The sequence below is a fragment of the Sabethes cyaneus genome, chromosome 1 (genome assembly GCF_943734655.1).
Source record: "Sabethes cyaneus chromosome 1, idSabCyanKW18_F2, whole genome shotgun sequence".
In the NCBI taxonomy this organism is placed as follows: domain Eukaryota; kingdom Metazoa; phylum Arthropoda; class Insecta; order Diptera; family Culicidae; genus Sabethes; species Sabethes cyaneus.
The window spans coordinates 4,992,901-5,016,540 of record NC_071353.1 but is presented as its reverse complement, the minus strand read 5'-3'; the positions used below and the strand labels follow the sequence as shown (position 1 = coordinate 5,016,540).

General features: G+C 42.2%; 2 protein-coding genes across 3 annotated transcripts; one reads left to right on the top strand and one right to left on the bottom strand.

The window, feature by feature from the left end:
• Window positions 1-3,764: 3,764 nt before the first annotated feature.
• On the top strand, window positions 3,765-11,232 carry LOC128734983 (hatching enzyme 1.2). Its single transcript, XM_053829413.1, has 2 exons — window positions 3,765-4,413; window positions 10,961-11,232. Exons 1-2 carry the CDS (start codon window positions 3,765-3,767, stop codon window positions 11,230-11,232), a joined length of 921 nt encoding a protein of 306 aa, XP_053685388.1.
• A 63-nt stretch (window positions 11,233-11,295) lies between these two features.
• LOC128737213 (uncharacterized) lies at window positions 11,296-16,028 on the bottom strand. 2 transcript variants are annotated; one of them, XM_053832193.1, is made up of 4 exons: window positions 15,661-16,025; window positions 14,181-15,227; window positions 13,685-13,920; window positions 11,296-12,451 (listed from the first exon to the last, which is right to left on the bottom strand). In XM_053832193.1, exons 1-4 carry the CDS (start codon window positions 15,921-15,923, stop codon window positions 11,907-11,909), a joined length of 2,091 nt encoding a protein of 696 aa, XP_053688168.1. In that variant the 5' UTR covers window positions 15,924-16,025; the 3' UTR covers window positions 11,296-11,906. The 2 variants fall into 2 exon arrangements, with proteins under 2 accessions (XP_053688168.1, XP_053688955.1); XM_053832980.1 differs by lacking the exon at window positions 11,296-12,451 and adding an exon at window positions 12,524-13,429 and having other exon boundaries at window positions 15,661-16,028.
• Window positions 16,029-23,640: the final 7,612 nt, after the last annotated feature.

Below are 23,640 nucleotides of genomic sequence, written 5' to 3'. Positions count from 1 at the left end.
CACCCTGGAGGTTGTGTCGTAATATAAGACATTATTCAAAAGTTTAAAGCTCATTCTGTTATAATTCGATCATATAACTTTGAATGGGTTTTATTCCAATAAAAAAATCCATCATGAGAAGTGAACATATAGCTCGTTTATCTCTGAATGATGTTTAATTGCAGTTCAACTAATGGACACGATCAAGCTAAACTTTTTTATATGACTTCGAAGCCAATTTCTCGCGATACTCTGCTGGAAATGGTCACGAATAATATCTCTCGTCGTATCGTTAAAGTGTTAAACCGTTTAAAGATTGGTATTAAATTTTAACGGCAGACATTCAATTGAACCTCAGAAAGGTTTGCTACTATTTACCGTTTCCGTTACGATTTCTGCAGTCTGATAATGAAAAATCAGTAATTGTTTCAAGGCGTATATCGAGACCCCCCCCCCCCCACAGTTGACCTCGAGGTCCGACACTGGTCTAGCAAACTAGTCGTCGCATGTTCGAATTTTGTTTTGGGTGCAACTGTTATAGCCATAGCCCCGCAATTGTCCTATACTCCTATACATGGCTACAAAATCTGTCGAATGAAAGCAGAAGATCAATTTTCGAAAACGGAATGTAGCACCTCAGCTTCCGGTTTGCGAATTTTCATAGCAATTTTTTATTTATCAGATGTCTCCTCCGATAAGGAAGTACGTGCAGAAATATGTAACTGGTACCAAATTATGTGACCATTATCAGGATACCCGAATGGTTGCAAATAAATAACAAATGCATGGGAAAACCGGTAAACTGAATACATCATTTGGAAAGAAAATCATTGAATAATTAGGTAAATTATTCAACGTTCCAATGCCGCCGGTTCGCTTTCCGATCGGAAGGAGGCTTGCTTTGTTTTGATGTTATCACTATTATTTGCTATTATTCAATATACGAACGTCAGATCGGTAACCGAGGTAACCGATCAATGTCCAGCGTTTATGGGTGTAATCGTGAACAAACTTCGACCAGCTCCTCAAAGAAAAACATAATTTTAACATACATATGTAGCTTCATATCATATTTAGCAACGCCGATGGCGTCGAGCTGATTTCAGCCATCCGTTTCGTGCGGACGACCACCGTGTCTGCAAACGAGCCGAGGTGTAAATTCGTCCAGCCAGCCGCCTGCTCGCTGCGCGTCCGAACCTGCTTTATTAATTGGCAATGCAAAACGCGTGTGGCATTGTACCGGCTCCGGGTGGGAGAGCGGCCGATTGTATCACACACCGAGCCGACTGAACGGAAACTCATTAGACGGCTCACACACAGCAGGTGTGCCCCGTCCGTCCGAGTCCGGGGGGACACTTTGCCGCTATCAAAACGGGTTTCACTTTCACTTCGGGTCTCTCCGGCGCGCCGTGGAAGCTGGCGTTCTCAATCAACGAAGTTTATTTGCGTTTATTTCAAAATGTTTAGTAAGATGTGTTGCTTTTCAAAAAAATCAATTCTTTGAAAACATATTATTCAAGCCCAAAAAACATCTTCCTAATATTTTTAAATCTTCTGTGTTGGCCTAGCGGTCAAGGGATTAGTTCATATTTTGCAGTTTTGTACAGCTTATGGCTTTGTTTTGCGAATGCAATAATAGTTTCACCAGTCAAACAATACAAGGGTACGGGGAGTGATGTTGATTCTATTTGGAAAATTTATAAATAAGTTTTGAAATTTCATGAATGAACCTGGAATGAACAAAGCGCGATTTTCATCAGGACCTGTAGTATCTAGTTAGCTTAGAAATTAGAAAAATCTATAGCAACGAAAAGTAAATCCTCATGGACATATGACGACGTAAAAAAATTAAGTACTTCAACTCTTCAAGAATTTTACTCGAAAACTAGCATTTTTAATGATAGGGGAGAGACGTCTACAGTGAGACACTTTTTTTCCAAAAATTTTAAAAATTTTTTGGTGATAGTTACCAACGAGGTCTTCAATCCATTTGAAAGGTATATCCTTCTAGTTGTCTGAAAAAAAGTTTCAGCCCTTTTGGTTAAAAGATAAAATAGTTACAAACGCAAATGTGAAGGTGTCTTTTTGGCTCACTGTTCCCCAGTAGGTGGGAAGAGTGAGACAACGAGTATTGAATACTGAGACACATATTAGAATTAAACTTAAACCATATTTTTTGTTTACAAAGAATAGTTTAGAGGTCGTACTGCTTATTTTGTGCATAAAGGATACATTATTGTTGTGCATTATTGAAAATTCCGATTTTTCTCACAACTACATTTATATTCATATAAAGGTCAAATCCTGGTTATCTGACCTTCAACTTATACGTTAGAACTCATTTACAATCAATATATATAGATTGAGTTACAATTCAACACAAAATTTTTTTTTGAAAATTACCCACATCTGTTTGTCTCACTGTTCCCTATAGGAATGTTTTATGAGAAATAGTGAAATAGTGGTGTTAGTAAACAATTCGATGGTCTTATATTTTTTATTTTTATCTCTCATTCCTATGAGATGCCATGTAGTAAATTTAATTTGGATTAGTTATGCGATTTGCCGTTAAAAATCACCTGAAAATGATCGCAATAAAATTTACTTTGACCCCCCCAAAAACGACTTTTGTTGAAAAATATACTAAAAAATTAACAAATCTTTCTCAAACTGTATTATGTGATATAGATTCACAAACTTTACTTTGCAGGAAAATATCATGGATCTTGTATGTTTTATGGCGAAGCTATTCCCGATGTCTCACTGTTCCTGTTGTCTCACTGTTGACTACTCTCCCCTATGAATAAAATATAATGTAATGAAAATATAAGTTTACGAGTTGGAGGAAGCAGTTTCAACTTACAAAATTAGTGGAGCGTGGAACCTGTCATCATCAAAATTTCAATCAACGGAGTCCCGACATGGTCGAAATGGGCCTCAAAACGGTCGAGAAGAGCGATGTTATCCTAAAAAAAGGGTTAACAAGTTTTTAAAAGTTAGTGACATTCAAAAGCTTGGATTCAAAAGATTCAGTTGAGATCCGAATTTGTTAAAGTGGACATAATGATGCTTAAAATGGTGGAGGAGACCAGAGAAGTCCTGAAAAAAAAGTTTAGCAAGTTGCTGGAAGTTAGTAAGACCCGAAAGCCCGGGATGAGGCTTACTAATTGTGGAATTGATCTAAGATAGGTTCAGGATGATTCTTAGTTGGGATCCGATCCTCTTAAAATGGTTGTTATCAGGCAAAATTTGGTGGCTGATTGGATTTGGTGATGGTAAAAGTGGATTGCCTATGTCACAAACAAAATTATTCTACTTATTGTTCATTAAAGACTGTGACGACGTGGCGTGAGCATTTCGAGTTTGCGATTTGCGAAATCTGTACCGAAAATCAAAATCGGAGCGATGCCCCTGCACCGCGGGCAAGCGCGAAAGGGAAATGTGTAACGATATGCAAACGATGTGCACTGCGATGCGATATCCGCCGATCGATTTGGCAGCGAGAGAGGAAAAATCTACTGACCTGCCGTGCCGTGTGCGTGCCGTGGTATCTGGTGTGGCGAGCGCGGCAATGTCATGACGTGCTGCAGCAGGCGGCAGGATAGGACGGTTTAGACACCGGAACAGAAACCTTTCTCTCTCGTCTCGCACCATTCAGTTCAACTACGGCAACGTTTCCGCGCGGTTCGAAACACTGCCATTTCTTTTATTTTAATAATTTTGCATCTGATGCGTGATATTTAAACTTGAAGCAAAGATATAGAACGTTCCTATCACGATCCATAATGTTCCTTAGTCTGGGGCACCACGCGACGACGCTGACGTTGGTAATCGGTACGCTAGATTTACTGTACGGTGCAATCATATTCCCTAAGATACCGGATGTGTTAAATCCGCCTGTTCCGGACAGTGTAGATCTGGTGGAACAGTCTGCATATCTACAGAGTGATGAGCAAGATCCAGAAGTGACACCCGGATTGTTCCAGGGCGATATGGCCATGGATAATAGTATGTACAAGTATTGGAGAGTGGGCCTCAAATGGGACGTTTTCCCGGAGCGACTGTGGCCCAATCGGACCGTGCCGTATGCCATCAGTCCACTGTACGATGTCGACGACCAGGTGACGATCTTGAAGGCAATTCGAACGTTGAATTTCATGACTTGCGTACGATTCGTACCGTGGAACGGAAAGGATAAGGATTTCCTTCTCATTTGGCCCATCAAATATCCGAAGGGCTGCTGGAGTTACGTTGGTAAGACGGGCGGTGCTCAGATAGTTTCGCTTCAGCCGCCGGATCATCAGAGTATCAACTGTCTCGGCCACGAAGGACGAGCCATGCACGAACTGATGCATGCGCTCGGAATTTTTCACGAGCAGTCCCGTTCCGATCGAGACCGGTTCGTAAAGATCAACTGGGATAACATAATTCCGGGTAAGTTTGTGGTGAATTGAACCGAAAATGCATTTGAAGTGTGAATAGCTTGATCAATTTTTCTGTGATTGCCTCGTTGTAACTGCCTCCAAACGAGCTGGTGCTATTTTATTCTAGATCATAGGCAATATTTTCACTAGATCTCGTAGCTAAATGGATATACTAACACGTATCACGAGTCACTTTTCTAGTTTCTCCGATCATATTTTTGTTGTAACAATCGGTATATGCTATGTACATTACCATGCGTGCCACTTAAAGAAACAACAATTTTCTATTCCGAAACTAAGCGAAACCTGAGGATCAAAACATAAAAAAGTGATATATTCCGTTTCTATATATTCCGTTTTTGGAACTAGCTAGACCGCCTGTTTTCACTCGACAGACCTCGCAGTCAGCTGTTAGAGCACAGGATAATTACCAGATTCTATTAACTCTTACAGCCTCTTCCAGGCAAAGTTTTCGAACATACGATAGCTGATTTGTAAGACTAGTAGTGTCGTATCTCGTGACACCAACTATAAGGCTGATAATTAAAATTTAGCAATAAAATGATAGAATTAGTCTATCTGGTCCATGGTTGTCTGTCTTCAATCCCACAAGCAGTCTGGCCCAGCCTGTGTCTCATCCATATGGTCTGACCTGACAATCTTCAATCTCGAACGAATAGTGTATTTTGAAGGTAAATTTCAAAACTGGTTTTTTAAGCGTAACTTTTATACTGCATATTTGTTTTCAATGAAACTTTATAAAAAGTTTGGCAATAGCAAGAGCTTTCATTTGGTACTAAGATCATGATTGACTGAAGTTTTTGGAGCGTCTTAGTAGAATACGAAACCTAAAAATAAAAAATAAGAAAACATCCAATTTAATTCTATGTGTATTTTTTTCAATGACAGATACGTATTTCGCCTACGACTTGCAGGCTTCCTCAGTGTCTGTTTTCGAACTAAATTAACCAAAGCAATTTTACAGTTTTTATAGGAGCTTAAGGTTCCTTGCTGCTGGTATACAAAAGGCGATAGGTAAAGCGGGTAGGTAAAGCGATACATTGCTTAAGACTACCTGTCTACCTGTTCGGAAACAGACACTGAGGAAGCCTGCAAGTCGTAGGCGAAATACGTATCTGTCATTGAATAAAATACACATAGTAGAATTAAATTGGATAAGTTTTCTTATTTTTTATTTTTAGACTAAGATCATTAAAATTGGTTGTGTAGTTTCGGAAAAAACCGTGTTACGGAGTTTTCGCATTTTTGCTTATAACTTTAAAACGAAACGTCGTACCACGAAACAACTGAATAGTGATATACTAGGCATAAATACCTTTCAAACAAAAGTAATAGTTGATGAATCGGTTCAGCCATCTCCAAGAAACAGGCGATTGAAAATGAGCTGCATACACATACATACACACACACACACACACACACACACACACACACACACACACACACACACACACACACACACACACACACACACACACACACACACACACACACACACACACACACACACACACACACACACACACACACACACACACACACACACACACACACACACACACACACACACACACACACACACACACACACACACACACACACACACATTGCTCAATTCGTCGAACCCTATCGATTGGTATATGACACTTGGCCCTCTAAGCCTTGGTTCTATTTCGCGTTTTTCGACCAATTTCTAAACCTTTGTTATATAGTATAACAAAGGTAAAAAGGGATGACGGAATATTCATGCAGCAAGTTCAAAGTGAGGAATAATTAGCGACTGTCTGATCCGGACATAAATTTTGCGGAATGTACCATTTCGCGAAAAACTTTTTCGTGGAGTGTAGCATTTCACAGGGCTGATCCTCTCCTTACTCGCTGTCGCTCATTCGGACCCAACTAAAGGAAAGTAATAAAGGTCAGTAGACCTTACTTACTTACTGAATTGGCCTAACGTCTTACGACAAGGCCTGCGCAGTATAATTTCTTCACCTGTTTCGGTCCATGGCAACTGATCTCCAGTTCCGCGGACACCCAGTGCTTGCCAGATCTCGCTCCACCTGGCTCACTGTGCCCCTCTTCGTCTTGTTCCTACCGGATTTGATGCGAAAACTATTTTTGCAGGATAGTTGTCCGGCATTCTAGCAACATGTCCCGCCCAACGTTATCCGTCCAAATTCAACCACTTTCTGTATACTTGGTTCGCCGTAGAGACGCGCGAGCTCGTGGTTCATTCTTCGCCTCCATACACCGTTCTCTTGCACTCCGCCAAAGATGGTTCTTAGCACCCGCCGTTCGAAAACTCCGAGTGCTCGTAGGTCCTCTTCCAGCAGTGTCCACGTTTCGTGCCCGTAGAGGACAACCGGTCTAATTAGCGTTTTGTAGTGTGCACTTTGTACGGGGGCTTAAATTGTTCGACCGCAAGTGTTTGTGGAGTCCGTAGTCCGTAGTTCCGCTGATAATACGTCTTTTAATCTCACGGCTGATATTGTTGTCCTCTGTTGCCAGCGAGCCAAGGTATACGAACTCGTCGACTACCTCGAACTCATCCCCGTCGATTACCACGGTACTTCCCAAGCGGGCCCTGTCGTGCTCGGTCCCGCCCGCCAGCATGTACTTCGTTTTAGACGTATTTATCTTCAATCCAATCTTCTCTGCTTCGCGTTTCAGTCTGATGTACTGATCTTCCACCGCCTCAAATGTTCTGCCGACAGCATCCACGTCGTCAGCAAAGCAGATAAATTGGCTGGATTTATTGAAAATCGTGCCCCGCATTTCGATTGCCGCTCGTCTTATAACACCTTCAAGCGCAATGTTGAATAGTAGGCAGGAAAGACCATATCCTTGTCGAAGTCCCCTGCAAGCTTCGAATGGGTCCGACAATCCACCCGAGATTCTCACACAGCACTGGATCCCATCCATCGTAGCCATGAAAAGTCTAGCAAGCTTACCCGGAAAGCCGTTTTCGTCCAAAATTTTCCATAGCTCTTTTCGGTTTACGCTATCATATGCGGCTTTGAAATCGATGAACAGGTGGTGCGTGGGGACTCGGGATTCGCGGCACTTCTGGAGGATTTGCCGCAGGGTGAAGATTTGGTCCGTTGTAGACCGACCCTCTATGAAGCCAGCCTGGTAACTTCCCACAAATCTATTGGCTATTGGCGATAGTCGATGAAAGAGGACTTGGGACAGCACTTTGTAGGCGGCATTCAGGATAGTGATTGCTCGGTAGTTCTCACAATCCAGCTTATCACCTTTCTTGTAGATAGGGCAGAGAACCCCGTCTTTCCACTCCTCCGGTAGTCGTTCCGTATCCCAAATCTTGACAATCAGTTGGTGCAAACAGTCGACCAACTTGTCCGGGCCCATTTTAATAAGTTCCGCTCCAATGCCATCCTTTCCCGCTGCTTTGTTGTTCTTCAGCCGCTGGATGGCTTCGTTAACTTCCCTTATCGATGGGGGTGGCACATCTTCGTCGCTTGCTGCACCAATGTGGTCACTTCCTCCGCTATCATGGTCTTTCGCCTGCACGCCATTCAGGTGTTCATCGTAGTGCTGCTTCCACCTTTCGATCACCGCACGGTCGTCAGTCAAGATACCTCCATCTTTATCTCTGTACAGTTCGGCCCGCGGCACAAAGCCTTTGCGAGATCCGTTGAGTCTCTGATAGAACTTCCGTGTGCGTGAAAGCGGTACAGCTGTTCAAGTTCTTCGCACTCCCTCTCCTTTTGATGGCGCTTCTTTTCCTTGAAGAGTCGGGTTTGCTGCCTCCGCTTCTGTTTGTATCGCTCCACATTCTAACGGGTGGCTCTACGCAGCATTTGTACCCGCGCTGCGTTCTTCTCAGCCAATATCTGCTGGCATTCCTCGTCAAATCATTCGTTATGTCGATTCGGTACCACACGGCCCAGAACGTTCTCCGCTACGCTGTTAATGGCTGTTTTCAAGGCATTCCAACAGTCCTCAAGAGGGGCTTCATCCAGCTCACCCTATTCCGGCAGCGCGGTTTCGAGAGATAACGCGTAGTTTTCGGCGACCTCCGGTTGCTTCAGTCGCGTTAGATTGTACCGTGGCGGGCGCCGGTATCGTATGTTGTTCACAACAGATAGTTTTTGACGTAGCCTTACCATCACTAGGTAATGATCTGAATCGATGTTAGCGCCCGGATAGGTTCTGACGTCGATAATGTCTGAAAAGTGCCGACCATCTATCAGAACGTGGTCGATTTGTGATTCTGTCTGGTTGGGTGATCTCCAGGTGTACCGATGTTAGAGGTTATGGTGGAAGAAGGTACTGCGCATGGCCATGTTCTTGGAGGCGGCGAAGTCGACAAGTCAGTAGACCTAGGAAAACAAATAAACCTAGACAGAGGTGATTTCTACGGGCGGCTGTCCCCCCGCATTGGCCAACGCTTGCGACGGCGGATCGCCGGCAACACCCCCCCGCCGTCTCGCCCTCATTCATCTAGAGTTACTATGGATAGTTTTTGGTGGTGTTATTAGGCCATTGCAAATTAATTTTAAAGTTTTTGAAATTGGCTTGAAAAATCGGAGGACAAAAAATAATTTGTGGGGTGCTAGTCGAATTTTTTTTAATAAAATCAATTTTCTGTGGGCTCTACAGCCTAAAGGACTCGAAAAATGAATGTCCGGCGTGTTAACGCATCTAACACCAAACAGAAATGGAAATTCAAACAATAGAATTTGCAAAAATCGCCACTTTTTTCTTTCTTTTCGTCGGTTCTTAAATGGAAAACAATAATATATATATGAAAAGCAAGAATAGATTTGGTTTGCAGGTTTAAACTTTAGGTAAAATGCATTATTTTTGCTCGATAGAAAAATTCTCTGCCCAACACTGGAAGGACAAAAACTTTATAAAATATTTGTAATAGCCTTGTTGACTAATGTTTTATGGAAGAGTTCGATTAGTTTTTGAGCAACGCAAAATTTCTGTTTTATTTTTATGAGAGTCCTTTTCCCTCTACCAGAGGGGTGAGAGGTCTCAAACCATCATAAAATAAATTCGCGCCTCCAAAATCCCCCAAATGCCAAATTTGATTCCAATCGCTTGATTAGTTCTCGAGTTATGCAAAAACTTGTGTTTCATTTGTATGGGAGCTCTTCCTCTTAGTGGGGGGAGGGGTCTCTAATTATCATAAGAACCTTCCCCGACCACAAAAACCCCTACATGCAAATTTTCATGCCGATTTATATATAAGACTAGCTGACCCGACAAACCTTGTATTGCCACAAATTAAACTGTGTTGTACATAAATCGTGAACCTCGGATGATCTGTGTCATTATCTCGATTTTTGCAAGTTTCTGAGGAGTTAAACCTTAGATGATTCATTTGGCAGTTATATAACTATGAAAGCATCCCAGGTAACCAATAAGCATCACCATTGCTATTCAAATGCAAGCCAATGAGCATTTAAGTCGCCTTAAATGCTATTTTGGCAAAATATACTTTACTGCTATTAACCTTCTTATAGTGCTGAAAAAACTAATTTGCAGCTAATTACCGACACGAACAATTTGAATAGAATTTTGGATGCCAATTTACAAAACCTATGCAGTCAAAAGCTAATATACAACAACGTGCAGTATAAAATGCCAGATATGCTGATTAGCTGCTTATGGGATGGGTAGTTTAATATACAAATTTGCAATTTTTCCTCACAGTAAAGTAGAAAACAACTCCCCTCATTGCTTAGTCAGAAAGCGGATAGCAATATTCGCCGTGATTGTACAACGTTTCGCCGAATACCATTTTGCGAAAAACCTTAAGCGGAATGTACCATTTCACGGAAATTTTTTGTGGGAAGTACCATTTCGCAGGGGTGATCCTGCGGATTCAATTGAAGCAAAGTAATGGAGACCAGTAGACCTAGGAAAATAAATAAACCTAGACAGTGGCGATTTCTGCGGGGGGTTGACATTTTCTTAAAGCACTGAGTCTCATTGCAATGTTATCGTGAAAGCATGTAGGTCATACCGCATGTTTTTTCTGTAAACTGTTTGAGAGTTTTTAGCTAACTCGTCCACCAAAAACCCTTCTCATATTGATTAAAGGAATTATGCTAAAAGAAAGGCCATCGTATCTCACCCTCTACCGTTTATCTGTCATCATAACCGGGAAATTAGCAGTCATTAACTTTTCGTCGGAGAACTTAATTTCGGAAGCAGTTTTTGGGCCCAAAAGCGAAGTTCTGTTTGTAAAAATGTAAATACTGTATCCTTCTTGCCATTCTGAACACTGCGAATATATTTTCTTGAACAGAATTTTTGTTCCAAACAAAAAAACTGCTTTTGAAATTGGCAGAATCGATGACTGCTAATTTCACCTTAAAGCAGTTCCTCTCTTTAATGACTATTTTGCTGGAATTTCCATCATCAAAGAGAGGAGTTGGTTTCGATGCAGGTACTCCTGAGTTTTAATTACGTGGCCCTTGTTATGTTCACTGTTTCACTTGCAAACCACCTTGATAAAGCTAACACCTTTGAATTTCTTGTTATTTTCCCCCCACCAACAGCGTTCAAATCAAACTTCGAAAAACAATCGCTGAAAAACACTACCTACAGCTTCGAGTACGACTACAACAGCATCATGCACTACGGTAAAAGTTACTTCAGCATCGGCAAAGGAAAGCCCACGATCGAAACGAAAATGCCCAACATTAAGCTCGGGCAGCGGCAGGCCCTCAGCCAAACCGACTGCCTGAAGATCAACGATTTGTACGAGTGCCTGGACAATCCGCGGCTCAGCAAAAAGTACTACAATCTGTGCAAAACGCTGGGGATTTAACTACGGTAGGTCGACAGCTGTTTATGTATGTGCCATTAATGTTACTGTTTTTTGTTTGTAATAAAAAGTTCCGTTATTTATTGTGAAGTGGCTGGTTGATTTTCTTTTATTTCGTTTTTACTTTTTTGATATCCATCTCTTATTGATGAACCGTACACAAATCAACGCAAGGGGGAATGTCACCCGGTCCGGGACAGATGATCCAAAACTGCAAATGGTTTTTCCTCTAACGATAGTTGCTTTTAACTTATTTTTTTGTTTTTTGGTTAATGCGCGATTGCCATTTCAAAACTAATAGAATTAACTTAATGCAAAACCGATTCGCTTGAAGTGATACACAAGGGAGGGTATATCACAGTAATAAAAGTTTTAAGTTCATTTAGCTTCCTTCGTTTTCGACTTACCGGATTATCAACGCATAAGATTACTACTTCTTACTCGGTTTCGGAGGGCAAAAATTTACCTTTTGTGTGTTTCTACATCAATTCTTGAATGTGCTGGTGTATAAAATGAACGTAAACTATGTACTTTGCCTTAGCATAAATGATTAAAATCAATACTCCGGTTCTGATTGGTTGTGTTTAAATTAAATAGAGTACCTATATCTTAGTGGCTAAGAGATAATAGACGGTGAGTTAAATCTATTCGCGGATAGAGATACTACTACGGCAAGTTTAGTTGTCAAACTTGATGTGCTTTGTACTACTGCTCGCACCATTTCGGAAATCACTGGAACCGTATCCGTTTGACGATGATGCACCTCCGTAACCGCCGGCAGATGATGCTCCATAGCTATTAGATGATGCTCCATAGCCATTAGATGATCCTCCAAAGCCGTTCGATGAACCGCCGTAGCTTCCGCCGCCATACGATCCCTTAGCTCCTCCCTTGTCGAATCGATCGTTACCACCCCGACCGAAGTCACCCCCTCGTCCACCCTTGAATGTTCCAAAACGGTTTCCACCACCGCCGCCGCCGCCGTATCGGCTGAAACCTCCACCGCCAATGTGGCGCCACTTCAACAACTCCGGTGGGATGGTCTGCTTGGCTTCCTCCAGTACCGCAACCAGCTCCTTGGCCATTTTTCGTTCATTAGAAGTGAAGAAGGTGTACGCTTCGCCGGTTGCGTTAGAACGACCGGTACGCCCGATCCGGTGCACGTAATCTTCCGTCTGCTGTGGATAGTCGTAGTTGATGACCACCTTGATTCCGTCAACGTCTGTTTATGGTCATTAGAATAAAGAAAAAAAAAACCGGGAACAAAGTTGATCAGTATAAGCAAAAACGGGAAATGATAGACTAACTAAAATTAGCGCATTGATTCGCGAAATCTACGGTCCAAAAACTACGTTTTGTATCACAAAATACTGTTCAAATAATTAATTTGGCATTTAGCGAAAAAATACAAAGTAAAAATCTGGGTGGGAAAATGGAAATGACTCCATGCGTTATGATACTGATGATGAAAGTGATAAGAATGTGGTGAGCAAAACCTAGAAATTAACCGGAGATACAAACCATTAGACGTCCAACGATAGAGAGAGTGAAGCCGTCAGAGTTCAAAGAACGGCCTTGGAAGTAAATTTGAAATGGCAGTAGTAGATCTTTTGGGTATTTTTTTGTCTCCATCACCAATTGTGTAGCCGCTGCCATCCGCCATTCGAAAGTGGCAAAGGACGAGCGACCAACCAAAGGCCATCCAGATCCAACGTGCGCGCTGAGGGAGAACGCGTGGTCCGATCGATCGATCCTGGTTCTGTTGCTCTCCCTCCCCGTTTATGCTTGGATCTATACTGGCACCATTGGCAACAGAGAGCAGCCGCTACTGTGGATCTACGTTAAGATTTTTACAGTGTTTCTCTCTCTTTTACACAACCACACCCCATTCGATTCTGCGAGGCCGAATTGGATCTTCATTGGATGAGGATAGTACCATCTCTTTCGATCATTAGCGCGAAAGCTGTTCCACGTTTTCTTTCGGAACAACCCCACGCCTGTTAGTTTAGATACTTTTGTTTCTTTTAAACAAATTTTCACATACACTTTTCCCGGCCTGAAAACGCTCAACGAACGTCTTCTACCGTACCCGGGTGAAACGTATGCAAAGTGTTATGAGCGTAAGCGTTACTACAGAGATGCACGGGCAGTCGCAAGCGATTGCCACCAGATTTATCCCCATCGCGAAAAGTTCCGGCCTCTGAAAGCAGAAAAGTGAGAGAGAGAAAAGGAAAAATGGGAAAACGATAGTCAATCAAAAGGTAACAAAATGGTTCGGATGTTTGTTTCATTGTCACTTTTTTTTGCAGGACGTCCGTGATTCGAAACGTTGCAGCCACTCTCTAGTACTACTCACTACTCAACGGTAATTCTTGGTGGTTATGAAGGATTTTCGTTTGGGAAAATGTTTCATGGATTGCAATACAAAAGGGAAAATTACACGGGCAAAACTTACCGAGACCACGGGCGGCCACATCGGTGGCAACCAAGATGCAGCTGTTGGAGTTACGGAACCGATTCAATGCACGTTCACGTTCCTGTTGGCTTTTGTCGCCATGCATGCCAACCGAATCTTGTCCGAAGCGGCGCAAATAGTTCGAAATTTGATCACACTTGCGCTTCGTCGTGGTGAAAACCAAAATCTTACCGGGATTACCCCGAGCGTATAAACTGTCTAGAAGTTTTCCAAGTCTGTTCGGGCAGAGAAAGAGAAACGTATGTTAGAAATACTGCTAGGTACCTAAATGCTTCCACAAAAGATGTCTCTCCGGCGTTCGAATATCGAAAACACTGCAACCCCACACTCAATGCAAAGGTTGAGTTTTGTATGTGCCGCAGAATTTACTTTTCGAGCGGTTTAATAGCACTGGTAAAACAGAGTTCGCAAACTTAACGTTCTAACCAGCGACTCTAGGCTCGAAAGATTATCGTGAAACAAAAAATAAACTTACTCTTGATTCTTCTCGTGCTCCTCGATTACTTTCACGTGCTGGGTAATGTTGTGATTAGCAGACAGCTCCAAAGATCCAACGTTGATCTGGACGTACTCGCCGAGATAGTCTCGCGCTAGCCGTTGTACCTCCTTCGGCCAGGTAGCGGACCACATCAGAATTTGCCTATCCGGACGAATTTGCTCTAGAATCTTGCGGATCTGAGGCTCGAAGCCCATGTCCAGCATACGATCGGCTTCGTCCAACACCAGATAGGTGACGCGTTGTAACGTTGTGGTTCCAGATTCGAGAAAATCGATCAAACGACCTGGAGTGGCAATTACGATTTCAACTCCGCGGCGAAGATCACTTGCCTGTGGTCCCTTGCTGGAACCTCCGAATAAACAAGTGTTTCTAATGTACGACGATGAGCCAAAATCGGTTGCTACCTGTTGGATCTGCTGGGCCAACTCACGGGTTGGCGCCAGAACCAGGACTAACGGACCGCGAATGCTCGGGTCAGGTTTTTGATGATTAATGTGGATAATGGCGGGCAGCATATAGCCCAATGTTTTACCAGAACCGGTCTTCGCCACACCGACCATGTTTAGACCACTCAAAGCAATAGGCCATCCTTGAGCCTGGATGGGCGTCGGTCTCTGATACCCTTGCTTTTCGATTTCGTTCACCACATAGTCTGGCATGTCAATTTCGTCGAACTCGGTGATTGGCTTCGGACAGTTGCCAATCAAGGTAATATCGTGCTTCTCATGGAAACGCTCGACATCACGCTGCGAACGATTTTTAATAACCGGATGTTCATGGTAGAAGTCCTTCTTAAACGGAACCAACTGCATTTTGCTCCAATTAATTTTTTGCAGTTGCTTTCCGTCCATTGACCACTTATCGCGGCCACCGCCCGACGAATTACCGCCAAACCGGCCACCGCCGCCACCACCTCCTGCACCACCGCGGAATCCACCGCCAGTGCGCTTGAATTCTGCACCCGAGCGCTTCACGCCACGGTACGAGTCCTTTTTGTAGTCGTCACGTTCAAATCGCGGAGCCCTGCAACAAAAAAAAAGCAATCGGAACATTGGCAACAACGCACACACAAGAGAAACTCGAGAAACTAGACAACAGGGCTTAACAGTTAGTCGTTTCAATTTCCATGTGTCCCCTAGAGAACAGATGATTTTATTGATTTTTTCTTCTTTCAATCGACTTGGCTTCGCATGCTTGCATGACGTCAGCCGACATCACGTTTTCAGCCAAGCTAGAGCCGTTCGACAGCCAGCTGAAAATTGTAAAGCGGCCGCCATTTTGAATTTACTACGGCACGCTTTGGCTGCATTTTTTCCAACTTATTTCATCATGTTGGGTGTAAAGTTCAAGAAGATAAAAGAAAATTCTTTACAACTTTTAAATAAAAGAAGTTATGAATAACCAACAAGTTACAGAAATTCGATAAAAAATGATGCCATGTGGTTTTTCTACTTACATTTCGAAGTCCTCGTTGCTCTCCTTGTCCACTAAAACTGCTGATACCGATGAGTGGCAATAAAACCTTCTGGTTACTTCCGGGAGCACCGCTGACCTTTGCTGTTGGTGTTGATAGGAAACGACTTCCGGCCGCAGCAAGCTGCTGTACTGCCTGTATGCGGAGATTGGACGTACGCTACGAATGCTGCTGCTATTAGCTGTCGAATTGCTGCAAACAGATGTGGCAGCGATTAGTACACGTTTCACTTGTCGAATAAGCATATTTTGCTGTGGCTGCGATTCCTTTTAAACTTCCACACGGTCCAGCCGTGCCCGTCAGTGAATAGGTTACTAGGTAGTAGACCAAAGGTGCACTGCACAGGAAAAGGAACTAACACACAGCACCACAGCACAGAGAAAGAGCTGCACACGAGGAGATGCTTACCTAATCACAGTCACGAATGGAAAGAAATCGCAAAAGTACCCCGACTGGCTGAGTGTGAGTCAGAGAAGCCAGCAAGGAAACGGACGAAGTTTGACAGCTTCTACCTATCGGTAGCAAAAATGCGCAGGTGTGTACGGAAAGGGAAATTTTCTTGCGAACTTCTCAAGGGGTTTCCAGCAAGCCATATAAGTGCGAAGTAATCAGAGATTACTTTTATAATCATTTACGAATTAATTAGGTAATCAATGGTGATCAGTGGAGTAATCAATGATAATCGTAAGTAATCATTGGTAATTACCATGTACCCCCGTTGGTATGACCTCCTGTGTTGGTGGCTCCATCGCTTACAATTCCTATCCTGTCCCTGCTGATCTCCGCATTTACCTCTCCATTCAATAGTATCTACAGCTGTTTCGATGGCACCATGGATGTTCCTCCACAGCCCATTTATATCTTCTCCTTCTACCTGCTGTTCTGCGATTCGTTGGCCAAGCTTCCTGGCGTACGGTACTCCACTGCTACGACGTCTGCCGTTAACCGCAGGATGTTGAAACGCAGCGCCCTCTCAGTGCGAGCTTTCGCCGTGTTCGACAGCCTTGCGCGAATCTTACTCACTACGAGATAGTGGTCAGTCGATATTTGGTTCCCGAAAAGATCATACATCGATAACATCCGAAAAGTATCGACCGTCAACCAGGACATGATCAATCTGAGAGCTTCAGTCTCCATTTGGCTGCCTCCAGGAGTGTTTCCGAGTATTCAAACGTGGAAAGTAGGTGCTACAGACGGCGTTCCTCTGGCCGCGGCAAAATGTATGAGCCTCAGACCGTTACCATTGGTCAACAGATGAAGGCTATGTCTTCCAATGACTAGATGGAAAAATTTCTCCCTCGCGATCGCGATGCGCATTTGCATCTCCGATGATGATTTTCACGTCGTGTTTTGGGCACTATCCATAGGTGCTCTCAAGCGTGTCGTAAATCTGGTCCTTTGGATCATCGGATTTATCATTTGTCGGTGCATATAAGTTGATTAGGCTGTAGTTGAAGAATTTACCCTTAATCCTCAACACGCATATACGGTCATCTACGGGCCTCCACCGGATAACTCGTTGCTTTTGTTTTCCCAACACTACGAAACCGACTCCATGTTCTGCTTTTTTACCGCCACTGTAGTGGATGTGGTACTTGAAAGAAGTGCCTGCAATAGGGTCTAGGGTGCACGGAGCTCCCTTTCTCCGGAATTTGGCCACCGAACTTTCTGAATAGCAGCGGACTCCACTCCGAGTTGATGCAGCCCTCGAGCAAGCAAGCCAGCCCGTGCTGGTTCATGGAGAGTTCGGACATTCCACGTACTAAGTTTCCAATCATTATCCCTTAATCGTTTCCTTGTCCCTTGCCGTGTCCTATACCGATTGTTCCGTCCTGAATTTCTTTCTTCGCTATTCGTGATAATTGAGTTTTTCGGCATACTACCTCACCGGGTGTTGTCGCGAGCAACACTTATTTTTGGCTAGAGATGGTCTTAGCCGGTGGTTTTCGTTGTTGCTCCAAAGTCACTTTTCCGACTAGGTCGTACTTTGAAATTGGATGTGATATTCACTCGTGCTGATTAATTCACTTCACTATACTGCTATGTGGGAAACTGTTCCCAGGAAAACTTAACTTTATTGAAAAAAGTTACAATTGTCGTCTTAAAGCTACGCGTTGAATAATCGATGGATACTTTTGTAAAGCATCCCAGAAAAATTGACTTATATACTATGTCCCTTTAGATGCCAGACTTTTCTTCAAATATCCATAATTTTCATTTATTTTCCTTCTGGAGTCTAACGGGCGCTTATTCTAAAACACTATAATTGTTTGAACACTGCTCATTGCGTCCTAACGATAAAAAGAGAAAGAAATTCTAAATGCGACACATGGGAGTGGCTTAATCTTTCATGCCCTAAATAAATAGTCTAATCAGTACATAATCCATGCGCGAGATGGTTTTTCAGATTCCTTTTCATATTCTGATTTTCCTACTCCCGATCAGTTGGTTCGGTTTTCTGGCATGTTTATTTGATTACATCGTTGGCGCGTCTAGCTAAGCAGCTTGTTTGCTCTACCTCTGGAAGCGATAATGCCTCCAGCTAAGTTATTTATTTTTATCATTCCGCTCTAGCAGCGACATTCCGGGGCCCGTAAATCATCCTAGATTTACTAATTAATTTGTTGTATTTTTGGATATAAATATACTTCGGGTGCAGCCGGCAGATCGGCCTCCCTTGGTGCACTTTCAATATGTAGACTTATTTCATTTGTTTCATTCTTTTGGGCCATTCTTCTCATTGAATCTCGGTGGGACAAGAAGCTCGTTAGTGAATCCCAAAATGATGCTATAAGTTGCCAACCGAGACCGTATATATCGTATAATATACGTCCGTGCATAAAAGTATCAATTACAAATTTAATTATCCTACCAATCATGTATATTCCAATAAATGTAGAAGTTATATTCCCCAGCCAAGTTGACCAGGACATCAACTTACTCCAATATTTTTCGATGACGTTTTCAACTATCTTACTTGAAACAAGCGCATCGAAACGAAATCCTTGAACATCGGGTCGCTGACCAACTAGGATTTTGTGTAATACGTTAGACGCTATACGTCTGTCTCCCTGTTCATATATCATATTCCTCATTTTTTCAACACTGTCCGCATCATATACTCCACTTTGCATAAGATTTGGTAGCGGTGTATAGGACCATGTAGTAAGAATATCCGTTGCAAGCTGTAACGGAGCGGTAGTCTCTCGTATACGACTATCTGTGGTATACCATCTACCACCGATTCGAAATTTGGCAGGGAGTAAAGGTGTGCAATCAATTTGCGTCCCTCTAATTTGCAGAATTCTAGTCACAGGTGATATAAACATTGATTTGTTATTATAATTTACTGGTATCTCTTGATAGCAGTTTTCTTCCGACCTGGGCATTACGTAAACTGGTTTACACTCCAAAATGTGTAAAACTTCACCTGCTACAACGGCCGTATATCCGGACCGCTTAATTATACTAGAAACAAATTCCGTAGGATTTAATCGTGCTAATGTTAATCTTGTTTCCATTAGCGTTTTATCGACTTTACATATTTCAGTCATAACTGTATTGTAAAGTTCAGTCATGCTCTGACCAATATAATTTTCGACGATTGTTATTTTTGAGTTGAAGTATGTAAACAAGTCAAAATTTCTACCTGATGTAGATCGTCTGATAAAGGGAGAGTTGAAGCCAACTACTTCTACTATTAATATTCGTGGGTGATCAGTTGTAAAACCAACATTGCCACAAATTTTCGTTTGCTCCCTAGCACGAATAGAAAACAAATTCGACTTGGAGATTGTGCTGTAGATAACATTCATCGCTTTACGACCTTCGTGTTTATTTTCGTTTTTAGTTTTGTTTACTGTACCCTCGTAAATAACTTCGAACTCAGTTTCTTCGCATTTTTTATTAAAGTTTACGTCCCAGGTGATGTATCCGTCTTCTGAATCTAAACATCGTCCTTGGGAATAAAAGCAATTTATACCGTTTCTCAAATATACAGTATCGCTTTCGAAGTCAGCTGTTGCTACATAATCTTGTAACGTTATCTCATACTCGTAAAAAACCAATGCATTTTCCCACGTATATTCGGGTGTCCAATGCCTCCCGCCTACGCAACTACTTCCAGAAACGGAACCCACAATGAGTTTCTCACCTCTAACTGTAGAGTTTCGTTTTAGTTCGCGAATCGTATGAGTGTCTGTAAGTGTCACTCTATTAAGTTGATGTGAAAGTCTATATTCTTCTGCAGTAAACTCTTTCACCATGTAAGCATAACCCCTCTCGAATTCAGATGTATGTGAATGCATACCACAATGCTTAATTCGGCGCTTCATTATCACCTTGCATTGGAATACATGTATTTCGCTTTTGACATTACGTTGCAAGACCTGTATTTGCACTTCTTCCGTCGTTAAATTGTTGGAAGGTGGAATACAAGATGCTACATCTAATAATGAATAACTCGTTAAGTTAACTTCAGGATTGCCGCAGTCATAAGCGATTAGCCCGGAACCTTCATAGGAAAACACGGATCCGAATGCCGCACATATAATGTAAATAAGCATAAGTAAATTACCCCACGTCCAGGGTCTAATTATAGCTTTTCTCTTACGCTTTGGTTCGGGTTTTGAAATTTGAGCTGCAATTTTTTTGACTTCGTCAAGGTCAATACATTTTCTTTTCCCATATTCGTATGGTTTAAATATTTCGGTTGGCGTTCTTTTTACTACACCAACAAAGTTATGTTTATTGCCTGCACTTGACTTTACAGCATGCGGCTTCCTAGAACTTTGCTCTTCAAAATTTTGCTTTATTGTTTGTTTGAGTTCAACGCCCAAATTTTCTTCTCCTTTTGCGGTACCTCCCTCTTCACTCGGAGGGCTTACATCTAGTACGGCTAACTTAACAACGGGTCTTTTTAATATTCCTGTCGTCGTTCTGATTGTGGCCGAGCGAACCTTTTGGTCTTTGCCCGGATGTACTTCTATTACCATTCCTTTTTGCCACTTTGCTTTATGATGATCATCGGCTATCATTACGATGTCACCAACACGTATATTGCGAATCTCTTCTGTCCATTTGGATCTCCTTGCGATTGAAGGAAGATATTCATGTAACCAACGATCCCAATAATTTTTTGCTAGTAGTTGAACGCGCTTCCACTGTTGTCTTGACGCTTCCGCTTTGGAGGTGTCATTCAGGGAAGGTCCTGATTCCCCGGCGCATCCAAATAAAAAGTGGTTTGGAGTGAGTGGTTCATCATCAGTGGCGTCAAGTGAAATGGCTGTTAGTGGCCTACAATTTATTATAAATTCAATTTCTGCCAAAAGGTGTCTAAAGACGTGCTCAGGCATTGTTTCACTGGGCATTAAAGTCTTTATTTCGTACACCTGCCTCTCCCAGCATCCACCGTGGTGTGGAGAGGCTGGAGTGTTAAAATGCCATTCAATTCCTTCAGTAGACAACCGACGTTGAAGTTTTTTCAGCTCATTATCTGCTCCAACAAAATTAGTTCCGTTATCACTATAAAGGTGCTTAATTCTACCTCGTCTAGCTTGAACTGTAGTGAGGCACAATAAAAATGCATCTGCACTTAAGTTCTGTGCTACTTCTATATAAACAGCTCTAGTTGTCATACATGTAAATAGAGCTCCCCATCTTTTCTCCGAGCGTCTATTAACCGATACGTTATATGGACCAAAATAATCCACTCCCGTATGTGTAAACGGCTTTACGAATGGCTGTAATCTACACTCGGGCAATGGTGCCATTTTAGGCGCCTTTGCTCTCGCAGATTCATTCTTACAACGCTGGCAACGATTTTTAATTTTTCTCATACCGGCGTCAATGTGAATGATATGATATTTCTGTTGGACTGCTGCTATAGCAGCCTTCATTTTCTTATGCTTGAAACGCTCATGTTGGTGTTTCAGTATTAACTCAGATACATGATGTTTATCTGGTAAAATGTAGGGATATCGAGCCGCATAAGGAACAAATTTCGTATTTTTGTAACGTGTTTCTGATCTCATTATACCGTTGTCTGCCACAAACGGCGTAAGGGTTCGAATCCTACTGCTTTTATCAGGGGGCTGATATGACGTCACATTTTCGTTGCTCACATGAAAAAGGCGGCAAACACAAAGCGATTTCACAAAACGAATTTAACTAACCATTTTCACAGTTTCATATATTTCGCATCAATAGCTTACCTGGCATTGGCTATGTGATGCTTGGCTAAAATCAAACTAAAACTAACAAAAATTAGCAATTTACACATCCGACTCGGTTGTCAGCTTGAGCCCATCTATGACGCTGTCAGCTTGGGCCCGCTCTATGTTGGCTACGTTTTTTTTGTATAGGTTGGTATTGGAAGTGTCATTCCCGTGGCTTTTATCAACCGTTCCAGTAGTTTGCAATTCTACCATCTCATCAGGAAACGCATTCCATTGAGCGGTTCGAATCAAAAACTCTTCAGCTTGCTGCATATCAGAAGCGGTTATTATGTTATTAAAGGGTAAGTTTCGCCTTTTACTTTTAATAAATTGTGCGAACTTTTTAATTATGCAGAGTGCTCTTTTCAACCGATTCCAATCAGAGCACCAAGTAATACATAAAATATCGAACTGTGGCTTATCGATTTCCTTTAGCGTATACATGGGTCGTAATTCTTCAAGACACGACTCCCTAATTAATATCTCTTCTTCAATAACTTCATCTATGGAGAACAAGTTTTTGGTGTTAGTATTAACTTCGCTACCACCAAAAATAGTCCATCCCAATTTTGTTTGTTTGGCAATGGGCTCATTATTTCCCCTCGAGCGTTCTGCTATTGCCTTAAATAAATAAGCATGAGGTAGCCCCAATAGTATGGTGGGTACCGCTTGCTCATATGATCGCATATTTACATCACGAAGGTAAGGATATCGTGATTTTAATTGTATCATATCTATTGATTGAACAGGTAAATTCAGTTCATCAACTGTTCTCACGTTTTTAATGGTAAAGATTTGTCCATTATCGGCTTGGACCTTAATTTGTATTACCTGACTATTCCGTTCTTCCTGGACTTCTCCGTTGGTCCAGGCAAGCGTTAGCGGAACACATGAACCTGTTGCTTTAACATCATTTGCAACTTGTTCTTTGATCAAACTTACAGACGAACCTGTATCAAAGAAAGCGAATGTTTTATATTCGCAGTCTTCGCCGATTATTGTAATCGGCACTACTTGATAGTAGATAGTCTTGTTATTTTGCACAAGACAATTTACATTTTCAGGTTGTCTTCTTGACGTGTCTGAATTGTTGTTTCTTGTATTAAAGGGCGCGTGCAGCAATGGATGGTGCTTCAATGTGCAACCGTCAACACCACATGTCTTACCAATCTTGCAATCCTGCATTCTATGGTTGCTGTAATTACAACAGGAGAAACAAATTTTCCTTTCCCTTGTGAATTGCCTTCTTTTGTCAAGTGGCATCCTTTTAAAATTTAAGCAATCAGATAAACGATGATCGCCCTTGCAAGCAAAGCATCTGGACTGTTTATTACCGAGGAAATTCACCCGGTCTGGTCTTGTTCTTTCATAGTTAACGCCTCTTTCCGCGATTAACATGTTCGCAAGAGTTTCTTGTGGTTTCAACCACTTATAAAAATTTTCTAATGTTGGAGCCGTATAGGGGTTTTTAGGAGTTGACATGAGTCTCTCCTCATTAAGGTGCATCAACCATTTTTGATGCAATGTTGTTGGTAATTTAAAGGCCAAGTCTTTAATCAGACGTTGGTCATTTAAATATTCCTCTCTATTTAAACTTTTCATAGTTATTACCAGGTTTCCAATCCCTGATATAAAATCGACTACCGTTTTAGGCATTTCTAATCGAGGAGCCTTTAACGAAAGTACCTCTCTTAATAAGCCATTATAGACCATTTCGGAACTGCCGAAATGTTCTTCTAATTTATTC